The sequence below is a fragment of the Bacillus rossius genome, chromosome 11, assembly GCF_032445375.1.
Source record: "Bacillus rossius redtenbacheri isolate Brsri chromosome 11, Brsri_v3, whole genome shotgun sequence".
NCBI classification, from domain to species: Eukaryota; Metazoa; Arthropoda; class Insecta; order Phasmatodea; family Bacillidae; genus Bacillus; species Bacillus rossius.
In genome coordinates this window covers 3,363,600-3,388,359 of record NC_086338.1, presented here as the reverse complement: position 1 = coordinate 3,388,359, position 24,760 = coordinate 3,363,600, and the positions used below count along the sequence as shown (strand labels likewise).

The 24,760-nt window shown below is 34.1% G+C and overlaps 1 protein-coding gene across 2 annotated transcripts in view; it reads left to right on the top strand.

Annotated features, from left to right (window-relative positions):
* The first annotated feature begins 254 nt into the window (after positions 1-254).
* The window catches only part of LOC134536572 (zinc finger protein 674-like), a 53,938-nt gene continuing 29,432 nt past the window's right edge, over positions 255-24,760 (top strand). The window contains exons 1-3 of one of the 2 annotated variants that reach the window (XM_063376327.1): positions 255-896; positions 13,478-13,675; positions 21,001-21,147. In XM_063376327.1, the coding sequence (XP_063232397.1) occupies positions 13,538-13,675; positions 21,001-21,147 (285 nt within the window). In that variant the 5' untranslated portion in view covers positions 255-896; positions 13,478-13,537. Of the gene's footprint in view, positions 1,186-13,477; positions 13,676-21,000; positions 21,148-24,760 lie in introns of both variants that reach the window. The other variant, XM_063376328.1, reaches the window with a different exon arrangement.

The following is a 24,760-nucleotide window of genomic DNA, read 5'->3' as shown; positions in this document are numbered from 1 at the left end:
AGTATGCAAATTATGTAAATGGTGGTTGTATGCTAATTAATATACTAATAAATTGTGATTAACTTCTCTCCCAATATTTGAAAATACACAAAATAAATTCTCTCTGTACTACTGTTTAAAAATCAGGTTCTCTGCTTGTTTTTGTTCTATGAGAGTACGGGAAAAATCAGCAAAATATTGTTTTGTACCAATATGAATTAAAGTTTGTTCATTCATATGGCACTTGTTTTGATTCGCACGGTATCTTTGAAGTAACATTTAAAAGCATTTCAAAATGATAAGAGAAAGTTTTTCCAGAAGTATTGATAAAAACTGTATTTCAGAAAGTTTTGCCTTTAAGATTTAGAAACTTTTACGTTCTTTTTTTGTTCAATAAAGTTAATTTTAGAATGCCATAGCTATCAAACTAATAACGGCTATAATTATGATTGAAATTAGTGTGTTTAAACACACTGGACTTTTTGTACTTTTTTATGGTGCGGCCACGGGAGGGTCAAACCAATGTAATCGATTAGTGTTTTGATGGCCAGTGCGAGAAAAAAAGCACCTTCATTAAGTAGTTGAATATAGAAATAGGGAAGTGAGGAAAGGAATGTTAATTAAAAGAGAAAAATGTTGGAAGTTTAGAGTTATGTATCTGCGAGTTGTCAAGAATAGTTATAGGACATTTTTAAATGTCAATACGATCTAATTGCTTGTAAATAAGTGTAATTAAAAACCAATAAAGTCGTTTTTTACTTTGTAAATCGCGTCTGTGAGCAGCAATGTCGGTGATGAAGTGGCTAAATGCCAGGGCTGTTTTTCTGATAAAATTTCGTACACGTTTGGTAAATCATGGACAAAGCGTTGGTGTAGGTCGTTGAGAAACATGTAAATAGTGGAATGATTGAAGTGAGGTAAATATAAGTTGTCTGTATTTACCATACGCAGGTGTTAAATTAACGAACTTGTCAACTAACAGCCATTTTGGAAGTTTGTAATTTTTACGAATTGTAGTTGACATTTGCTGCCGTAATGTGTGCGGTAATTTTCAAATAGTTGAAAAGTTGCTGTATTTGTGTTCATGTGAATCGAGTGTTGTGTCTATAATGAAGTTGAATGAAATAGGTGTCATTCATGAGGAAGTAAGGAATGTGTTACGTAAAATGATTTTATATCCTTGGGACGATATGTAACGACGACAAGGTGCGAAATTGTTTGTTGTGTCATGCTTGATTTCGTTTATAGTTATGAAATGAGTTAAATGTGAAAGAGCTTCCAAAGCGAAGGTTGTTTAACCACTTTGTATGCCAATTTAAATATTTAAATATGGGTACAAATGTTATTGTTAACCTTTTTTTTGTGTGGCACAATGTGTTCGGTACAAACTGTAAATTGATAGTTGAGTTTGGTTTTAAATTCTTTAATTTTAAAAGGAAGTAATTTAGTTTGTGAATAGAAGCAACTTTTTTTTGTGTGGTTTTCTTGACATGATGTAGTGGCTTATGCATGTGTGATTAGAAGGGTGATGGGTGCTGTTATATTGTAACTGTAGCCTTAAGGCCTTGCTAAAATAGGTGCTAGAATAGTGGCTAGATGGGTTATAGGTATGTGGAGGAGGGGGGAAGGGAGACACACACAGGCCATTGGTGAGATGAAGAAGCTGGGGTGGGACACACTACACAGAATGAGGATACTAGAGAAAATGGTGAAGTCTTAGTGTGAAAAGAGGTGAGGAGGGCTGGGAGATGCTGGGAAACAGGTTGAATAAAGGGAGGAGGGATCATGGGTAGAAGATTCAGAGTGGAGAAGAATGAAAGGGAAGGCAAGTATTACTGGTGAGGACGGGGAGGGAGTGGAAGAGGATTGAGGGAAAGATACTGGATGTGAGAAGAGGAAAGGACTTGAGGAAGAGGCTTCAGAAATTGGGCGAGTAGGGGGCAGACTCCTTGCCAATGGATGAGAAGCCCAATCACAAGTGTAAAAAAAAAATTGGTGCTTGAATGTGGAGCCTAGTTCCATGTCCTGGTGTGATATATCACAAATCTGTAACTAAAGTAAACATTATTTGTGTCATTTTTCGCACACATTTCAAATACTTACATATTATTTTATTTGTGAATAGGTAGAAGCTTTCTTAGCATCGAGCTTCCATTTATTCTTTGCTACACATACTTATACTGTAATAAAATTTATTCAATACACTTTTATATAAATTAATTAACTCTATATTAAATATAATGTAGAGAAATAACAAATAGCATAGTGAACATGAAGTGACAGTACTGCTTTTATTCTGTTCACAAGCATATTTTGAGCCAACAAAAGTTTGTAAGTGAGCTTGTTTTAACAGTACAAGAAATTGGTTTATTTATATGTTATTTCATATAATATTTTTCTTTGTGCCAATTGTGTTTCTTGCGGGTAGACATTTCATTTGGCGTAGGTATGTCATTTGTGATGCCGCAGAACAACAGCCAATCATGCGTGCCCGACTGCTGATGGCCCCATGAAAGTTGGCACAGCACATAGTGTTAACCCAAGTCGGCGTGACGTCACGTCCAATCAGCTTCCAAAATTGGGAGCAGCATGTAGTTTCATGTCCAAGGACAGTCCTATTGTATAGCAGGGCCTTAAGTTATAATAATCTAACCATAGTTATAAGTATCTTTTGATAGGTAATGAAGAATTGTTTTTTATTAAAATTTAAGGTAGTTCTGCTATACTGCTTTTGAGCAATTTAATTGTTGGTAAATATGTAGTTTAGCGGTATTTTCAGAAAAAAATGTTAAAAATCCAAAAATACTTTAATTATATGCTCTTTCACTTCCTCTTTTCATTAAACCTGGCGGAGATAAGAAATTCCAAATACTTTAGGAGATATCGCCGTTCTTATTTTGCAATACAAGACCTGTGCAATCATTCGACCGCCGCAATTTTTTTATTTTGCAGTGTGTTCGTGAATGCCTAATTAAAATGGTCAATTAGGTCAGGTCAGTTACATTATAAATTAAGCGGACATTAAAAATAATATGAATTAATTTTAATGGTTGTTTAGTTTTAAAGTATTTATAATGTAACTGACCTGACCTAACAAACCGGGACAAAGGATGAACAGTAGTAACTCACGTATTTTTTTTTTTACTTATTACTTGCGCAACAATATCCAAATAACAAATAAAACATTAAAATTTGAAATGTTTAAAACTCACCTAAGTTAGAGGCGGGTACAATTCCTCTGCTATTAGTAGAAAATTATGTAGTCGTTTATCTACTTCACGAAAAAAAAAATTCATACTCGTAAACAAGAAAAATTTTAAATGCCGCATGAATGCACAGGTATTCTGATGAAAATTTAAAAATTTGATATCTCCTAAAGTATTTGGAATTTCTTATCTCCGCCGAGTTTAATGAAAAGAGAAAGTTAAAGAGGATAGAATAAAAGTATTTTCGGAATTTTAAAATTTTTTTTAACAAATCGCCCAACTATGAAAATTAAAAATTTTTATATCTCCTAAAGTATTTGGAATTTCTTATCTACGCCAGGTTTAATGAAAAGAGGAAGTGAAAGAGCATATAATAAAAGTATTTTCGGATTTTTAACATTTTTTTTTCGCAAATACCGCTAAACTACATATTTACCTAATTGTTGCTTATTCATCCTTTGAAATTTTTTTTTTTTTTTTAAACGTTTAGTTGGATTCTGAAAGCAGTCAGTAATAAAGGCCTGCAATGAAGTCCATGGAATTTGTGCATTTAGAAACAATAAAAACTTGAATAAGTTTAAAATCAAAACTTTAGAAATTTCTTTAGTAAATTACAACAATTTCAATAATTTCCTGTCTAAATTCTTTTTTGTCACTGAATCCTCACTAAACTCCCTGACTTAAATGCTGTTTAAGACTACCAAATTTCTAGAATACAATGAGAATAAAAAATGCCTTTATGCGAGAATACATAATCAATATTTCAAACTATTTTAATTGTTGCTGACTGGACATAGCTAACCTTTCATGTAAAGAATAATTTCCCAAACAAATGAACCTTACTATGTACAAACAAATGCACATAACTATTATACCTACCTATATTTAAATGCATGAAATTCATTTGAAGACCTATTTAGTAGGTGGGTACAGTGTTTTGTCTTGAAATGATGATTTCTCTCACCAACATACCTTCGATGAAATATGAATTAAACCGGGTAACGTGTGAAATATGGTTTTGTTCATCTTTAACCAGATATATTTTCTATGACGTCCTGCCGAATTTCCTCTATTATTTGTGCCTTTTTCAGGATCAGCATAGTTCACACTGTATTGACATATGGACACACATGTGCTCAAAATTGTGGTGTGGAAGTAGTCTCTCATTATTGTCGCTCTAAGCAGAATGTAATTTTTGATTATTTGAAGAGTTCCGTTAGTACAAACTTACTTTTTCCCTGAAAACCCATTGCCCTTCATAATGCCTTCATTATTCTCTCTCTTCTTCTGCTTCGTAAATCTCGACCTCACTATTCTCTCTGAACGTCTCCACGATCTCCTTCAAACTCCGTTTATTTGTAACCTCCCAACACCACAAAGATCAATCCATCATGGTAGCGCTAGTGACATTAATTAATTCAATGTACTCAGATCGTGGTTGTGGTATAAACCATTATGTAATGACCATGATAGTTTGAATTAACAAATTACTTTTAAAAAAAAAACCATGAACCATGTCTAGAAGATTTCTTGAAGTTACATCTGTTTCACTCTCTCATTCTCTTACAAACTCATTTTACTGCCATCTGTGAACAAGTGCTAGCTCAATTACCACCTCACTTTGATTGCATGCTACTTCACATGAGAAAATCCAGTGAGATAGTAAAAATTCAAACAAGAAAGGCCAGTTATTGTTCAACCTTACAAAATCGTGGATGTCCAGAGAACATCCTCCACATAATTTTCAAAGACCACACGATGTACTGCTGGACAGACGCCATACCAAAAACAAACAGTACGAACTTACAATCCCAACACTCGAGAAAACTATGCTAATAATTTAGCATCACTCTCAGTCCACAACATAGGTGCAAATCAAAAATCATCACAAATGTTGGGCGTGTGTTTTTAGGCAATACAAATTATGTTATATCAAAATGTGTTTGTTGTTAAATAAGGAATGATTAAAATAAATGGTATTTTTTTATTTTTTCAAAGGAAAAGCTGTAACACTGCAGAATTATCTTGATATGATTGAAATATTAATTTCATAAGGCTGAGATCCAGTCTAAGAAAGACTGGACACTTACCTATCAAACATTGTCCTGTCATTCTTGTGTAGTTCAGCCAGCTGTCCCACCATTTCCAGTGGCCTATTTAATTATGGGTCTGTTATTATACAAACAACCAACATCACTATTTATGTTAGCAACACACATGAGGTTCAAAATTTTTAAAAAAATTTTAAATTGTCTAAAGGTTCAATGCATTGTTGAAAGACAGGGTTCTAAAAAAAATAAACCTAATAAATACGTATTGTGTTCATCTATTCCTAAAAATTGACATAAATTTGGGAAAATGATATTATTGAGTAGACTACTGATGTTGCTTTATTATCTCTTAATGAAGTTTTTTTTTTTTTTTTTCAATTCCTACTGGTTTCTAAGGAACTCAAATATTGTAATAATTGATGTTCAAAGAAATTGTGGAGTAAATTAATTACAAACCAGAAAATATAATGAATGATCAAAGACACTAGAAAATATAATTTAAGTTCAAAGAAGAAAAAAACTATCAAATATACCTGCAAATACTTTCTAAATGCTGCATGAATTTGAGTTTAATAATTTTCCATCAACATATTAAAACTCAAATTTTTTGTAGTCATTGTAAATGGTTAGAATTACTTGTTAACACATAAATGTTGATAGAAAAAAAAAATCAGATGCACAATTTATGCGTTGAAATACTAGAATGACAGTGCACTAACACATGATTCCACATGGTAAGTAATTTGATTAAATGATATAACATGCATTGTTACTTTTTCCACCATGACAAACTTAATTACCACGTCTACTCCACATGCAAGGTCGGTAACAGTATAAACTGAACAACTAATGGAATTCATAACCGGAAATTCATACCACGTTATACACTCGGCAATGTTCTAAGATAGTAAATTTGGTTACCAAACCTTAAAATTAAAAATTATAAATTAGTGTGTCAATTTTACATGTAAAAAAAAAAAAAGAAAAAAGAATATAGTACAACATTTCAGTTAAACCCATTGTATTATTTAGTCACCAGGGGCCATATGCTTCAGTTAACAGATTTCGCAAAAAAAAATTTTTTTCTTAACTATAAAATAACAAAAATAAATTTTTTTGAACTCTTGAGTTGAAATAAGTGAAGGAAATTTTTTTTTGATCTCTCAATTTTGGAATAAATTGAGCTCACTGATGTAAATTAGTTAGCTGAAAGCGCTGCAACTAACCTAAATTTTTGAAAAATGAACCTGAGTTTGGTGTCTAATGAAAGCTAATTTTATGCTCTTTTTTATATTTAACAGACCATACAATGCTATTAACTGTAAAAATAATAACATGAAATACAATTTTTTTCTTTCGAAATATAGTATTCTCATAACTTAGAAATATCACACCATTGAAACGGCTTTTTCCAATATCACCTTAGCTTACACTTAATACATTAAAAACATTTAGGTTTTTTTGTAGTTTTTGAATGATTGAATTTTTTTCTTTTATGCATGTACTGGCCATGTAGCATTTTAATTATTATAAACAATTTAAAAAGGGGGGGGGGGGGGGGGGAATTATGCAAGAAAAGAAATATAAAAAAGCTTTCCGAAGAATATGGCAGGGTGGAACAAACTGTGAGTGATTTACAAAAGAAAAAGGATGAGCTGTTAAATTTTGGATCCGTGTCCGACTACAAGTGGTTTGCAGAAATGCAAAACCACGAAGCAATCCATGTATCAGTATCTAGAGAAGGCCATGGTAGGATGCTTTAAACAACAATGGGTTCGAGGGGTCTCTGTGTCTGGTATAATTTGCAGCACAGAAGCAAAGGTCTTTATTTGAAATTCTGGGTCTGGACGGGAATTTTGATGCATCTCTGGGATGGATAACAAGATTAAAAAAATCATCGTGGAATTCGCAAAATTAATATCCAAGGTGAAAGGTTAAGTGGGGATCAAACAGTTGCAGATGCATTTCGCAGTATGTTTCAGGAACTCATTGAAAGAGAATATTTAATCCTACATCAAATTTGTAATCCTGATGAAACTGGGCTGTGCTGAAAATGTCTACCTACGTGAACCCTAGCATCCAAGAGCGAACAGAGTGTGCCTGGCCTAAAAACTAATAAAGAAAGATTGACAGTTTTGTGTTGCTGAAATGCTTCGGGGACAAAAGCTATAAATTAGCTGTCATAGGAACAGCAAAAAAAGCCACGATCTTGTATCCGTCCAAGAACTGTCTTGAACTTTCCAGTAAAGTATTTCACCCAGAAGGGAGTATGAATGGATAGTCATATTTAAGGAGTGGTTCTATAAAACTTTTGTACTAGAAGCCAGTGAATTTCTGAGAAGCAAAGGGGTGCCGGAAAGAGCGGTGCTTGTTATAGATAATGCCCCCTCTCACCTCAATGCAGCCGCACTGAAATCCGATAATGGTGGAATATTCGTTGAATATTTGCCATTAAATGTCACTACACTAATCCAGCCCATGTATCAAGGTGTGATTTATGCCTTGAAATGAATCTGTCGTTCAAGTTTGCTGCAGAAATGCACTGACGAAGGAAATTATTCAAAATCTTTTTGGAAAACAGTTAAGTGTTCTGGATGCTATTTATGAAATTTCTGCAGCATGAGATTGAGTAAAGCCATCAACTCTAGTAAAATCTTGGAGAGAAATTATCCTAGATAATAAAGATGATTTTGCTAATGATGAAATGGTAATACCTGCTGCACATTTAGCGCAAATTGCTAATGATACGAATCAGGCAGCGAGTGAGTACGTGAGCAAGACATGTGGAATGGTTTTGTTTTATTAACTGATATTCAAAATAAAAGTGGAAGAGAATGAGAGAGAAACTGAAAGTGAGTGAAAGAGAAGAGCCAGTAAAAGTGTTGCATACTCTCGCCACTGTTACATCAAAGGTCTTCTTGACTACCTGGATATGGAGGAAGATGGCTTGCGTATCGTATGGATAAAGGTTTTTTTTTTTTTTTTTTTTTTGAGAATTCTTACAATTTCGTAAGAAGGAAAATGAATCCAAGAAGCTGACATTACTGAAGGATTTTTGACTGCTGTGTAAATGTGACAGTGATGTAAAATATGGCTTTGTTTTAGTGATGTACTGAAACATTTTCTGAAAATTACCTCTTAACACTTAGTATGTATTGTGTACTGTGCATATGAATAGGGGTGTTTTAATAATTTTTGTTGTGAATCAAGCCAGAAAACTTTGCTGGGATGTACTCGGGTAAGTGTACATTTATAAATTATGAACAACTTTATACAGTGTTTGTCTAGATAGTCTGGATAAAAAATTTTTAAATTATTTTTTTTTTTTGACATTGCTTTAACCGTGTTTTTTGGTTATCCGTGGATCCCTTGCCTGTCATTACCTGGATAATTGGGAGTCTGCTTACTGTATTTTGCCTGATATTATAGAAGTGCACCTGATATGTACGTTGTAAGTAATGATCTGAGCACTCGTGATAAACGAGAACAACACACTTTTTTTATGGTCGGTTTCACCGTTTTGATTGCCTTGATTTCAGTTACACAACAATTGTTTGTTGTTAAAGTAACGCTAATCATAAAAGTTGTTCAGCTTGTGATCAAATTTAAACAGCTCTCAGTTATTTAATAACTGTTAGGAAGTGGGCTTTATTAACTATTTTCTAATTGTTTTTATAGTTATGGTTGTTTCGTCTATGATTACTTATAGAAGCTTTTTTGTCATTCATTCAATAGCAATTTATAATATAAAATGATCTCTAAAACTGGGACAAAATATACTTTTCATTTGAAGGAAAAAGGAAAATCTCAATGTCAGTATAGTGGTTCTACATAATATTGATTACCTTAAGTTATTTTTAGCCAATAACTGTTAATAATAATTATTTAAATTACTAGTTATTCAATTTGAACGTAATGGCTATAACCGGTGTTGATAAATAACCATTTAGCTCATATATTCTTTACATCTATACAATATATTATACCTTTGCCTTTATGACCAATTTTAGAATTTTTTTTTAAACCAATTCTTTTTTTTTGTTTTAACCAGCTTTTTTATTACATTAGTTATTTTTGTTCTCAGCATGTTCAGATGAAAGCCATATAACATCCCGCTTTTTGCCACTCATGTTGAACCAGAAAAGTTATAACAGTCCAGCAAATATGCACATCTGATAGGGACTTAACCACCAAAAGAGTATTTCCCCACAAGTGGAGGATTCTCTATAAAATGGGTTTTTCCCACAGGATGGGAATTTTCAGTATAGTCTGGGATTTCCCACGGAATAGGAATTGTTTTTAAATAATAAAATTTTAGTTCCTTTTTTTTTTTACACTTTGACTACAATTCACTAATTTATTTAATTTGAGATGAGTATTTGGCGGGTACAATTTACAACTTGTTCAGATTATTTAAATCCTATGGTCTTGATGAGTATATAATATTTATGTTTCTGTAAATCACAAGCAAAATGTATGAGCATACTATTGTTTTAAAGTGGAATTATACTTTTCATTAAAATTTATTAAGATATTATATTTAAAGTATCTTTTTTTAAAATATAAAAACTACTTTGTTTAAACCATTGTGGTTTAAATCAGCCAACCCTGTTTATGACCCTGTCTATTTGGACCAACCTCATGTCTACAGACATGGTGTAATGCAGTCAGCTATATGCACAGTTAGTATCAAACCGTCTTTGACATACAGGATGACAACATAGTTTAAGAGTTTTAAGCAGTGTCAAATCCTCAGTCAAAGTGACACCCAACCCGAGATTAAATACATTAATATTCATGTCAAAATTCCACTACCTTTCGTTGTGTTCCCCAGAGGAAGTAGAGCTGCTATTTCTTTTGTAGTGGAAAAAGTATTGTAAATGCCGCTGATAAAAATAGTTAACCAGGCTGTCTGTTACATTTATGCTCTCATTTAATGCCAATGTATAAAACTTAAACTGAGAAGTACATTTTTGTAAAGATTATTTTCAATGCTCTCTGCTGGTTCTTTATTTTTCGGACAACAATAATGCTGGCCAAACTTACTTTTGATAATATATATATTTTTTTTGATGGACAGAGATTCAGCGGCAGGCTCCATACTAATTCTCCATCACTATCAGTGGAAGGCTTCAGTCTAACAGCTATTTTTTTTTATAGATATTTTTGCCGCCACAATTTTTCACTGACAGCATTTTGTTTTGTAAATTATGTCTGTTGACATTGCAGTTTTCTTTTCAAATCATCTGCTTAATGTGATTGCAGGTTTCAATGCATGCTTCGTGTCGTTGTGCTCTTTAAATTGTATTCTTTTGATAGAGAAACCATGTTTTGACAAAGTAAACTAGTTTCTCTGTAATATTGACTAAAAGGTATAATAAGTCTTGACATTTTTGTTTAAACTTTTCACAGTGGTCAGCAAATTTCCTCTCTTTACTTGCAACCATTGTTAAACTGAACAAAAATTATAAACAGCTCTGCAAACCACAAACAACACAACTTGTACTGGGGGACGAGAGACTTGCGATAGTATTTTATTTATTTTGCATAAGAATTAATAATTCACACTTGGATCAATTACAGCTCGGCTGATGTTTAATGTATTCAGCGTTTCTAATTTCAGAGAGTTATAGCGCGGCCACTTTGTTGTGAACTTCATGGAGTATGTTTCACTTGAAACCCGCCTTCCGGTCAAATTGGAAGGGGGGGTCCCGTCCCCGACTCACCCTGGGTAACAATCAATACAAAAAACAGGGAAAACCAAAAATAGGTAATTCGCTCCAAAAGTTGCACCCGGGCGGTCGAGCTATGAAAGGGAGAATAATTACGAACGTATACAGCAAGACTTTGGCTCATTTCAAAAATCAAACAGATTAAGGCTACTCAAAATTTTATTATTAATAACATCTTTCGTAAGATTCATAAACAAAAAAATTAAACCTTTATGCATAGCAATTACCTGAACCAAATAACCTATAAAATCAGAAAATACAAATACTATAAAAATACTATATAATAAAAAACAATTCATTATGAAAGTTCCAAAAAGAGTCCTACTGGGAGCCGGATTTATACACGAGCACGACCATCAATATTTGCACGTCTTGCTTCCAAGAATCAAACAGCTGATAACCGTGACCTTCAGAAAATGCGTTGATATAGTTCAGTCAAATGTGCCATGGAAAATATCACTCAGTCAGAACGAGGCGGCTGCACTAAAAAATGTTTTAGTTCCGAGGGCAAATCTCGCAGGTAAACATAATTTAAATTATAAATCTCTTCAGGGCATAACGGGAATTTCTACACTCCACATTTATCAAAGTCAAGCAAAGTAGCATTCACCCATTATAACAAACGGGAGGGTCTAATCAATAAGCTTGCACAGTTATACGCAGTTCATATGTAAGTTCGCCTTGCAAAGCTATGCTTCTTTTTAATAATATATCTTCATCCACAACCCGCTACTGCCAAAACTATGTGTCGCCTCTTTACCTTAGCGTAAATTTCGAATATCTCGCCGCTGAAGACGCCTCCGGGTAAGGCAAGGCCCCATCTCAGCAGGCCCCGGCGAGGACTGGCCGGTGCAGAGTCGAAAAGCCGTTCAGCTTGCCTCGCGACACACGTCCGGTCGCGGCGACTCCAAAAACCAACAGACCGCGGCCCACAGTTCAGTCCGGGCCCGCCGGCACTCGGGCGCTCATGACGTCATCGGTAAATCGAACCCGCGCTCCCAGTAGCCGGCCATGAAAACACAATATATATATATATTGCAAAACAATAAACTAGAACGAAACCAAACCAGAATAAAACTATAAAAGGAAATAATCACAATAATTAAATAATTAACCAAAATAACATTAAATAAGATTTTACAAAAAAAAGAAATTTAAAATGGAAATAACTCGTAAAATCAATAACAACTAAAATAAATAACATAAATGTGGCCTGGGGGCCACACACTGTTTGTTTTTAATGGACTTTTTTTTTTTTTACTTTTTAAGCTTGCCTTGTTCAGACAATATGATACAAGAAAACATATATGCCTATTAATTATAAAAGTGCCGTCACCTTGTGCACCTAGGCAAAAGTAATGCTTGTTGATTGTTTGCGGGCCACAGAAAATCAGTTGGTAGCCGTGAGTTGAAGACCACTTATTCAGAAGGTGGGAGAGGGCGTCTCCAGCTGCCTGGGTTGTGGGTTGTACGAGATGGCAAATGTAGAGCACTCTGAGGAAATATAATTGAATCACTGTAACGTCAGCTTTGCTTTCTATAAATAAATAAATAAATAAATAAAACTGAGCTTAAATTTGGCTTGGTTGAACCCAAGCTGCGTTGCAAGAGGACCCACCCTAATGACCTTGCTGTTGATGAGATGTGAAGACACAAACTTCAGAAAATTAAGTGTTATAATTACTACACCACCCATGGCTATTGTTTGACATAATTGTTTGTCGTCACTTCCCAGACACAATTTTGACTCAAGTTTGCCATAACTGATACATCCTATATCTGTTATTTTCTGTCTATTTTCAGTTTTCTTTCTGTGTACTTTTCTTTTAGAACCAAATAAATCCTTAAAAAAGAGTTCCAAAATATTTGCAGTTAGGTTTTTTTTTTACTTATTTTTGTCAAACGTTGCCATAAACTTGTGCCTTTATGAACACATTTTTATTTGTTAGCCCTGCCTTTCCACCAATTCAACATTTATCACATTTCAAAAACTTAGAAAAGATTTTTTTTTTACGAAATACCAACAGGCGTAGTTTTACTTCCATTGACACTTAAACCACACATAGCTACAAGCTGCTGTGGAGTTTGGTGATAGGCAAAAATTGTATGATTTTAATAATAGGTTACTAACTTGATTCTTGGGAGTGATTTAAGCAATATTATAAAAATCTGAGGTAAATTGTTTTCTTCTGTGATGTATGTCCTTATGCACTCTTGGAATTTAGGATTTTATCTCTTCATTCTGCATGACTGTCCATTGGAAGCCAGCTGACTGTCTCCTTGTGTCTGAGCATGAATCCTTGTAAAGTGGTCAGTGTCAAATAGGTTTCTATCATAATTTCAGGCACCAGTCAACAGTGAAGTAATTGTTGGTGAGAACTGTTGTTTGCTAGAGGGAGGAGGGGTGAATGAATTTCCGCTCGTTCAAGAATTGATGGATCTTATGCATCAATTGTTGAGAACCGCTGTGGGCGAGGGAGCTAACGCAGCGGTGCTGTTGTGTGCGCAGGTGCCGTCATGTGGTAAGTGGGTGCAGCTTTGAGAGGGCAGCAGCGGGTCGCATGGCAAGATGGTGTTCTTGCTAGACAGTATGTGCCGGCTGTGCATGTCGCAAGAGGGCATCCTGTACCCCATCTTCTACCAGGACGCCAGCGGCGGGCCCACGCACAATCTCCCCAGCAAGATCATGACCTTCGCGGCGGTGAAGGTGCGTCCCCCGCTGTCGATCGGTAGGGTTTGTGTGCCTCCTCGACACTCTTATAGAGTCATTAATTGAATAAAGGCCCTTACAATTCACTAAGAATCATTCAAACTCCGTAATAAAGACTGATGACATACAAGTAACCGATCTTTTGTTTCCGACTTGGCATCAACAATGCTTCACACGTGTGAATTAAAATTGCAAATGGGGGGCAACAGGATTATATTTTATATGCTCTTTAAATTATTCATGCAATGGGGAATTTTGGTTTAATGCAGTTTTTTGGACTACGCCATTGCAGTTTTGCAATGTTAGTCATTGAAAAATTCCGGGAAAAAAAATATGAATATAAAAAATTCATAGAAAACAACACTGATTCAGCTGATGTTGGACACACGAAACCAATGAATCATTCAACCTCTAAATTTCAGACAGCACAAGAAATCCGTTGAAGGAACTTAGTCACGATAGCACTGACCAATACAGTTTTCCAGTGACATCAGTTGCGATATATATATTTTTTTCCTTATAACTATTAGCTTCCTACATCGCGTATTTATCTCAGACGATGTCTGAGTATTCAGCCAAAGTTTATGTTGCGCCATCCTGCATGTGAGCAGCAGCTCTGGAGAGTGAAGCTGGAAGCTTTCAGGGTTGGTTCGCATTGTGCCTGCTCGGATTCTCTAGTGGCAAATCATAGCAGACACACATTTAGTGAACATCAAAGTCGGGAATTGAGTTAACAGGAGAAATAATCTTTCCAATAGTTGAACATGTTCTGTTTATGCTTTTTTTAAATTCTTATTAGAACTGAAATATATCCCCTGTATTAATAACATTATTTTGTGACTCAGAAATGTTGTTAGCATCTACTTAGGAATGCTATGTTACGTAAACAATGTGGCATGTGAATTTTTAAAAATTTATTTTTAGGTTTTTTAGTCTCAAAATGTTGTTCAACATTCATTTGAATGTACTTAAATGACATTAATTTTAATGGGAGCAGTGATTAAAATGGTTGTGAGCAGATATGACTTACCAGATTGAAAAACAAATTATTTTTATTAACATGCACTCGCATGGAAAAATGTATTTGATCAGCATTGTTTTTGATTAGCACTCTGTTTTCCTGGAACAAATTAGAGCATTACTAGTGGAGCGGGTGTAATGGTTTTTCTGTTTTGGTCTGATAGCAATTTTCAATTGACCACACTGGTGTGTAATTGTATTCAGAAGTTAAAAAAATGCAAATTGTTTCAGGTTTTCAAAGGGCTAGTTTGTAAGATTTTATATTTTGTAAAGTAAAAAATTATGAACATCACTGTTCAGTGGTTTAGTGGCAACAATTACTGTAACATAGAATCCTACTTGACTGGCTGCAAGAGCCATGAAGTTGCACATTAATTTTTTTTTTGTGTTTTTGCATATGGTCCAATATAGCAATTGAACTTCACTATGAGACATTTTACTCTATCACATGAAAATCGTAATTCATTCTACTATTTGTAATTTGTCATAGACGGTGATGAAGAGAACATTTTAGAAAGTGAGCCAGAAGGCATTACCAGTAGCTCAGAACGAGATATTAGAGAAGAAACAGACAATGAAGCAGAGAAGCAGACCTTGCAACATAATGAGAGTAAGGCCTTGTAGTAGAAGTACAAGAAGCAGCAAAGTGTGAAGCAGAAATAGACACAAGAAAATATCAGGAACAGACTATGAAGATGGTGCAAATGTGTACGCAGAAGAAACTGGAGTGATGCCTAAAACAGATTAGGATGAACACAGTGCACCAATATACTTTTTTCTCACTTTATAAATGCAAACACAACCAAGCATATAAACAGGGTGTCTACCAACCTAAAACCAGGAAACCCTGTAGAATGGATTAGATGCACTGGGAAATAACTTGTTAAAAAGTCAAGATTTTCTAGATAATTCCAGGAATGTTTGATTGTGTTGATAATGCTTTTCTTTTTATTCCAAAAGTAAATTCATGAACATAATACCTTTACAAATGGTATGGTAATTGTCAATTTTGTGTTTGATCTTCGATTATATACCTTCAGTATTAAAAATACAATATATTCTCACCATTCGCTCAGATTTCTGCTCATTCTCAAAAATTAATTACAATAGCGAACAAATGATATATTTACTTTAATAACTAATATGACTCGACTGTGTGTTATTTTAGATTTATGCTTGATTGTAATCAGCGTGGTAGAACAGGACCACTCATTCAGGTAAACAAGTATTATTCAAGACAAAATATAATCAATCATCTAAATATGTATGTTGAACTATGTCAAATGCCCTGTTCAAAGGTCAAAACTCTATAACAAACAAGTCCTTGAAGTTATTCTACATCAAATGACAAACATGACTCTAATATGGTCTCGGCGGCAAAACTATGCAAATTAAATTTTGAGTTCATGGTGGAATGCAAACAATTATTACACAACCAGAATAACAACTATATTTAATGATGAACTGATTTTGTGTCCCAAAACAGGTATTCATATCAACCTACCCATGTCTCAGATATTTTGTCTCTAGAAATCGTCAACTGAATGAACCCTGTTACCAATACACATTACACGGTTTAAATAGATCTTACTTGTTCGTAGAAATTAATACCATTCGTATTCCCAAACCATTGATCACAAGATGTCCTGGTATATTTTGGTTATGGTTAACCGAAATAGACCCTCCAAAGTCTTACCAATGGTTCTGTAGTCCTCAGTACACGAATGTAGTTCGTACCTGGTGAATTTATCGTCTACCAAGGCTGCTACACTCTCTTCTTGGGTATGGAACTAGAACTGTTCCTGTGAAATGGCGGTAGAACTCCTTCCTTCAGTTTTTATTTCTAGAAGCAAAAGTTTTGGAGACAGTTATCTCTTGAAATTCTGAACGACAATTTCCTTGATGTGGAAAACTTCTATCAGTGTTATTCAGTGTTAGCCTGTGTTGTCTCCAGGCTTACAATTCTCAATGCTTGTCATTCAGTTTTTACTTAACACTGATATCATAGAATTATCATATTAGCGTAGTGGAATGATGTCAATCTCCTTCGAAAGTGCAGTTCTTGCAATTTCAACCTTGAGAAGCACCAAATATTACTTACATCTTCCTTTTTCCAAAACAATAGACAGTGTTTTGGAACCATATTTTGTAGTTCCCAAATAAATACAAACTTATAATAGACATACAAATACTATTGACAATAAATAAAATACCGAAAAATGCATTTAATCAAACATCAGCCTAGCAAACAATGTTGAATAGAGTAAAAATATAGTTAAATAGCTTTTCTGAATAAAATAATTAAGTATCAAAATTCCTTACAATAATATCCACATCAATAAAATACTACGTCGCCATAACCTTGAACCGTATAATCAGCTGATATACTGCAGTACTTAACATTGCCCTCAAAAATATCATGAAAAAATAGGGAAAGACAGTGGTCTGCAATGCCACAAAATGTAACTTTACTTTGCAGATCATCATGATGGCGAATATGCAGAGCATGTTTGCCATTTTTTAACCCAAACATTTTTTGCAGCAGGTTTAAAATTCCTTGCATTCTAATACATATTTTAGTTATTGAAAATAAAAGGTTATTCTTGCAAACATAAATAAATCAAAATTATTTTTACTATGTGAAATATAAAATTAGCCTTACTAAACCAATTGAAATAATATTTTGAAATAATAGACAAAAACATATACATAGTTATATTATCTCTGGAATATTTAGCCTATTCACCTTTATTGTTTTAATTATTCCACATACTGAATAATGAAATATGTTTACTGAACGTGTAAGCAAAATTAAAACTTGGCATTCTTGTGGAGTTGAAATATTTTATTTACTAGGTCTGTGCGAATATTAGAATTTTAGAATACTAACAAAAAACTACATATTCATATTCAATTCGACCTAGAATACTAACACTTTTTGTGAGTTTGTCATGTACCAAATTTTACTTTTGAGATTATGCATTTGTGCAATATAAATACTCTTTTTTATGTTTAATGGGACTTCATATCAAAAACATAAACCTTAAGCAATGTTTTAAACATCGAACAAGTGTTCAAAGTTATTTTTCCACTACTGTTTCGCCAAGCAGTAACATAAAAAATTGCGTAAAGAATTCAAAATACGGCATATTTGTTGTTTCAAACTTGAAAACAAAAATATTATTTGCATTCTTTTCATCACACGCACCAGAAATGGGAAAAAATAAAGTAAACATCAACAACACACACACTCCATTGAGATGGTCATTACAAGAAGTAAATCATCATAGTTTGAAGGGCATATAAATCAATAGTCACAATCAATCTAACACCACGTGATACAGTAGCAGCTTAATTTCTGTCTATGAAGAAACAGACATTGCGACTCAAAAATATATTTAAAAAAAAAGTCAATGTTTTAAGATTCCAGATGAAATTAGCAAAAAATGTGTTTATAAGATTGCTGAACTAAAAAACAATATATGCCTGGCTGCCACTAACAATGAAAACTTGTGAACAAATAGGGTTCAAATTTAGGACTAAAGCATTTTAAAAAAGGATTCATGTTTTTTATAAAATAGATTGCAATGGATTTTATGGTTCGCACAAAATTTTCTGGATCAATATGTGTAGTAGCAGATTGTGGAAAATAAGGCGAATAGGAACTGAAATGAAAGCTTGGTTAATTGGTTAGGTTAAGTAAGGTTAGCTGCTTGCTTAAAAAAAAGTTAATTCATAATTTAAATATATTAACAAACATTTTCCATATAATTATTACAGCTGACTTAACATAATGAATTTTTCACTTTAGTATTATTTGTCTAATTTTCTAGATATGACGAGATAAATTTTTTTAGTGGAATTCTAATTCTCATTCTTACTATTATAATTAGATATTTGTATTTGCGAATAATTTGATATTCATATTCAAATCAAACTAAAAAAAAAACTACATTTGCACAGGCCTGTTATTTATGTATCTTATTTGGTGTGTTTGGTTTACTGAGCATGTTTGGTCTTGCAGCATTATGTCTGGCTTACATTCTGGGTGATGGGTTTACTGCGTTCATCTACAATGGGGTGGTTTTACCCCAATACTAAAGCCTTTTTTCCATCCCTAATCTAAAGACGAGGCCACACAGAAAGCTACACTATGTTCGCTATGTTCGCGATGTTCGCTATGTCACTACGTCAGGTGGCCAGAAAGATCAGTCTAGTTCGCAATGTTGGAGAGATGCATGCCGTGGGATTCGAGTGATAATTCTGACAATGATAATATTCTGCTGACTTTTGCATAAAAAAGAAATGGGTTTATTCAATCAGTTTATAAAGAAAATAATTTATAGAATTTCATCATTTAAGAAACCAGGTGAATGAGGACGAAGCCAAATATATGGATTATTTCAGAATAAATACAACTATTTTTGGTAGCAATTCATTTCTTATCAAGAGTAAAATTGAGAAGAAAAATCTAAATTGCCGGGAAAGTGTTTTAGCAGAATGATGATTGACGTCAGTAAACAATGATTTCATGACTTTATAATTTTTTAGCGATTAATCGTCAACAAAATTAAAGGAAAATTAAAAACAATGGGAGTTCACACCAATAATTATTATTTCTTTAACACGCAGCAAAAGTGAACCCTTTAAATCAAATCCCAAGCATTATCTCGCATATCCTGCTTTCTAAATTCTTGTACCGATTTAGTCCATAAACATGGATATTTTCGTACTTCTTCAATTAACTTTTCCGTCGACATGATACTAATTTAAAGCAAACGCAGAAGTACAGCACAAATATGTGTAAAAACAGATGTGCAAAGTCAGCGACGTTTTAGAAAAACTATCAGAGAATTGAACACCTGGTGATGTCGCCAACATAGCGAACACAACTTTGTGTGGCCAGTGATACCTGAGATGCAGCTGGCCGTAGCGAACACCGCGTACATAGCACGCATAGCGCCCCGTGTGGCCGTTTGACACATGCCAACCCCACTGCCTTCGTGGTGCTAGGTGGCATCAAGATGTTAGTTAGTCAGTGCCAATAACTCAGCTACTTAATGAAAATAAATAAAACTACTCTAACTGAAGGAAATACAGGTTTGCTGCATTTTACTTGTTAAAAAAAGGGAGCACAAAGGGTTAATATTAGTCGAAAGCATAAACAACACTGTTGCTGTGCACTAAAATATAGCCCACCACACGAGGAATCATGTTTCTGTACTCTCTATATCCGCTAAGCTCCTTGCTGAGCCACGGAGCAAGGCACGTTGCTTGCCGGGTTTACAACTGGTTGTGCCGAGCATGCGAGGTCTAACTCCTGGAGCAAGGAAGCTGTGACAGCATGATGAGAAATTCAAATATTTAAACCCTTAAAGATAAATTAAAGTGCAGCAACAATGTTGCTTGTTTTTGAGGTAAATTTGATTGCTTTCCACTAACATTTTAATTAAATTTACAGTAGTGTTTTGGCAAACCGTGTTAGTGTGAACCGCGGCAACCTCAGGTAAACAAACCCTCTGATAATCCGGATGTTACTCAAAATGGTCATGGTTTTTTTTTAGTCCAATGGTATCATTTTTTTGGGTTAACTTTTTTCCAGCTTTTCTTCAGTGTAAATCCTTTCACATAATGTTGTGATTTACTTAACCAATAAATTGCATCATTGAGGTTAATTGTATTAAGGTTTTTGACGATGTTTAGATAATTTCCTATGTCCTCCAGCAAATGTTTCAACAGTCTTTTGCCTGGAATGGCACTTTAGGTCTGCTCTGAAAATACTGAATTGGTTAATCGAGACACTACTATAATACAAAAAAATCTTTAATTGGCCAAGTCAACAAAGGGGTTGTCTCAAATATTTAGTATAGATAAATAACACTTTGTAAATATGAGTTGCTCATAAATAGAAGAGTTGCTACTGTAAAGTTATAAATGTAAGCATGTCTGGTTCATTGTTTTGGTTTGGGTTTGGGCTGTGGTTGGTAAAAATTTTTTTTCCCCTTGTAGTTAAGAGGAGAAGAAATCTGAAACATAGCATGCTTTGTTTTTGATTTAATTTACTTTCTGTATAAGTTCTGAAAAAAAAAAAATTATTTATTTCTCTTCATTTCATATGTTTTCAAAAACTTCTGTTGAGTACATTGTAAATATTGAAGTAAAAAATAAATAAGTTATTTTTTGAATCATAATGAATAACTATTGACTGAGAAAATAGCAGCCTTTGAAAAGGAGAGGGTATATACAAATTGTCCATAAATTGACTCTACAAGTGTTTTAATTAATGTGTTTGGATGTCATAGGTGTATGAAGGAGACGGATTGCCAACATTAATATGCCAGCAATGCATACATCAGGTTAACCGCTCGTACGACTTTAAAATACAGTGTGAGAATTCTGACGCAATGCTACGCCAGTACGCAAGCAACATGCAAGCGAGTTCGTTTCAGGTTAGTCACTTCAACAATACATAATATAAATTTGGCTTTTTGTAGTTGTCATGATGAAATTGAAGACTGTTTAATATACTTTAGGTTGAATGATAAACTGTGCATGTCCAGCCAAATATAGGAGGGTTTGTATTTAATAAAAACTAGAAATGCACAGTTTTGTTGACTTGTATGTATCTTTATCAACTATAAAATAAGTTTTTAAATGTCATGATTTAGGTTTATAATTTGCAATGTTTTTCACTTGTTTTTCTCATATTTCACTTTTGCATTTTTGGTTTATTTGGATTGTATTGAATTATTTTAATTTCTTATATAGTAGTTATAATTTTGTTCTGTTATGTAATACAATGCATGTATATGAATTGTCATTAGTATTCAGGGGGGGGGGGGATCTTTAAATTAGCATTTTGAGGTATGTACTGTTAAGCTGTTTGCTATCGTAGTGTGTGTTGTGAGCAGTGTTAACGTAGTTGTTTATTTACATTTTGTATAAAAAATTTTTTGTTAAAGATTATAATTTTTTTATTTAATTTGTGTATGTGATATCTCGACTAATGTGTTTTAACATTTAACTTTCTTCTTAATATGAATTATTTTATTTAAAATGTAACTTTATTATAAATCAAATCAGCCCAGCTAGAAAAATATCCTGACTTAAATGTTAATAACCCCTCTTCAAAAAAAAATTCTGAAAATGTAAGCTGAAAATATTCATCAGTGTTTTTAATTGAGATGTTACGATTGTATTTAGGTAAACTGTCTGTACCAAAGCATTGATAGTAAAATATTAATGTGTATTTAGTTTTAGTTTTTCCAGAAAAACAAACACTGGCCGCCATTACATGATGCTCACAATTCCACATCATCTTCGTAGCATCAAAACCAATGAATTTTCACTGTTTGAAAAATTAATGTTGGTTAATTTTGATGATAGCGAAAATGTTTTGAATATTCTCATACCAATCACCTCTCACAAATAAGTCTTGCGGTTGCTTTGCGTCGACGGTACAGCCAAGGACAAACATGTTCCTGGGATGGCGGCTAAAAATCATTAGTCACATCTTGGGTAGATCACAGGCGACTGGTCGCAAATATTCTAGTTAATAGATCCGATAAGGTTTATTACTAGGGCAGCCCGGACCACAGTTGTTAAATTCATCGTGACCTGCTGCTTGATGTGACTTGCTTAGTCCGCATCGAGCAGAGAACAAAAGAAGTGACAAACTACGTTCAACCATGCAAGGAAGTATAGCTGCCTGGCTCTGTCAGCCAATCAAATCACAGCTTCTCCGTACAAGGGAATCAATACTACATAAAATACATTACCCTCACATCTAGGTGTTTCTGTAAAGAACACACACAATATTACAAAGTTCACTTCTGGTAGCACAATAACATGATAAATTTACAGTTTCCCGTGGGAGCTAACACTTGCCGATTTTCACATCGTAAGAAATATACACAGAAAGCAGCAGAATGTCTCGGTTGTGCTTTCTGATAAAAAGTGTGGATAATTGATGCCACTGTGTGGTGCAAATGTCTCTCAACGTTTCGCTTACAAAAAAAATAATGTTCTTGAAACATTACCAATAAACTATGTCATACAAAAAATATATTTACAAAAATAACATTTAAATGAATTCAAATACTGCAAATACACTACATAAATAGCAATCTAGTCAACCTTGTGAAAATCTGAAAAACATAGTCAAAAAGCTTTACTAAATAAAAATAATGAACTATCAGACTTACTGCAGGATAACCATGACCTTGAACCTACATTACTGGTAAACATGACATCATAAAAATACTCTGTATAGCTAGGGTAAGGACCACACCTTGTTTTAAGGCAAGCTGACGGAGTTAGTTGGAGTGCTAAACGCAGCAGCGGTTGTCAACATGGAAGTTGGAAGTTGCCTATCCACGGTAGGTACTCTCTCAAACAGCTTCAGCTGCTGAGCTTACATGTATGTGTACATGTGACAGTTGGTGCTCATTTTACAATGGACTAAAAGAAAGACCCTAAGTGGTTGGCAGACAGTTTGCTTCAAGACTTAATATTGTGGTAAATAACAAGGTTTGTTAACTAGTAAGTAAAATTATTAGTAAGATAGCAGATAAGACCTGGATGTGTACTGATTCCCTTTGTTGTATTGTGTGTTCATCTGGAGTGATAGCTCTCCAGACGTGTGCGAGATGAAGGTGGAGTTCCCGGAACTGTAATGTCTCCCATTGAACACTTGGCAGCACTGCTTAAAATATACTCTCAGTATTATCCTATTACATGTTAAAATTAACATCATAATAATGACTTGGTGTTAGTGTTGATTACATGAAAGTCAGACCATTATTCGAGATCCTATCTAAACCTCTAATTACTTTTTTGTTTTAATTTTCCTATAGTTTATTATTTTATTACATTGTATGTATATTATACCATATAGCTTATAACATGCTGCTTCACTTGCACAATTTCAGGGTATTGATTATACCTTGTCATTGGAAGAAATGTATGTGATTAATTCCAAACATTTTTACGAAAGAAATATACACAATAAATTTTCAGATGTATGAAAGATTTAATTCATCACAAAACTGTTTAAGAATGATATTTATTTAAAGTGGTCAATGATAGGTATTTTTAATTTTTAGTATATATGTATTAAGTACACCAATCCCTCACTTAGCACAACTAATACGTTCCTAAAAATGATTGTGTTATTTGAAATTGCGTATTCTGAAGCATGTCTTCATGTATAGCAAGGCTAATTTACATAATGTGTTTCCAAAATGTGTAGGGAAATACCTTTATGTAATATAAATACGTAGAATGACACCTAACGATAAATAAGTCACACCATTTATCTTTATATGCCTACCATAGAATACTTTGTTTGACAAATACCACACCGCATAACGGGAGATAGGTGGTTATGTAGGTCAGTCGGCTGGTTGGCTTGCCTGCCCGGGTGTGACCTTCAGCTCGTGTTGCGTACCTTTCCACGAACTTTCTAAACTATCCTTTACTGGCAGTGCTTAAAGTGTTTGTTCGCATATCACCGCTTGGTTCACACCAATCAGGTCAGGTCCATGATTTTTTTCATTGTACCATTCATTTAATAACCTTATCCATGTGAATCATCTGTTCATTTCTGTCCTGATATCTAATGCCATATATATTCCTGCTAATACAACCAACAACATCAGACTTGTATAAATGTTTGATAGAGTCCTTATTTTGTACGACTGTGCGCACAGTTGACTTGCTTAAAACTAAAGTGCGACCAACACAAGTGTGGTCTTCAGGACATACTGCATGCCATAAAACTTGTAGTTTTGTCTAAAATACTTGAACACAATGCATTATGCTGTCACTTGGAAGCCATGATTCCAACTGCAGTTGCTAGCGCACATGCAGTTACCAGCAAACGAATGGCTAGATTTTGCTTTGTGTTGTGCGAGTTCCCTGCCACTGGCTACACTGAAGTTCATCACGGCCCGGTCTGTGGCCGTATAGCCCGGCGGCATACGTGCGGACGTAAAAACATTTAGTCCTTACATTCCTTAGCCGCAACTGAACTTGCCTTAGCTGATGTGTGTACAACAGCTG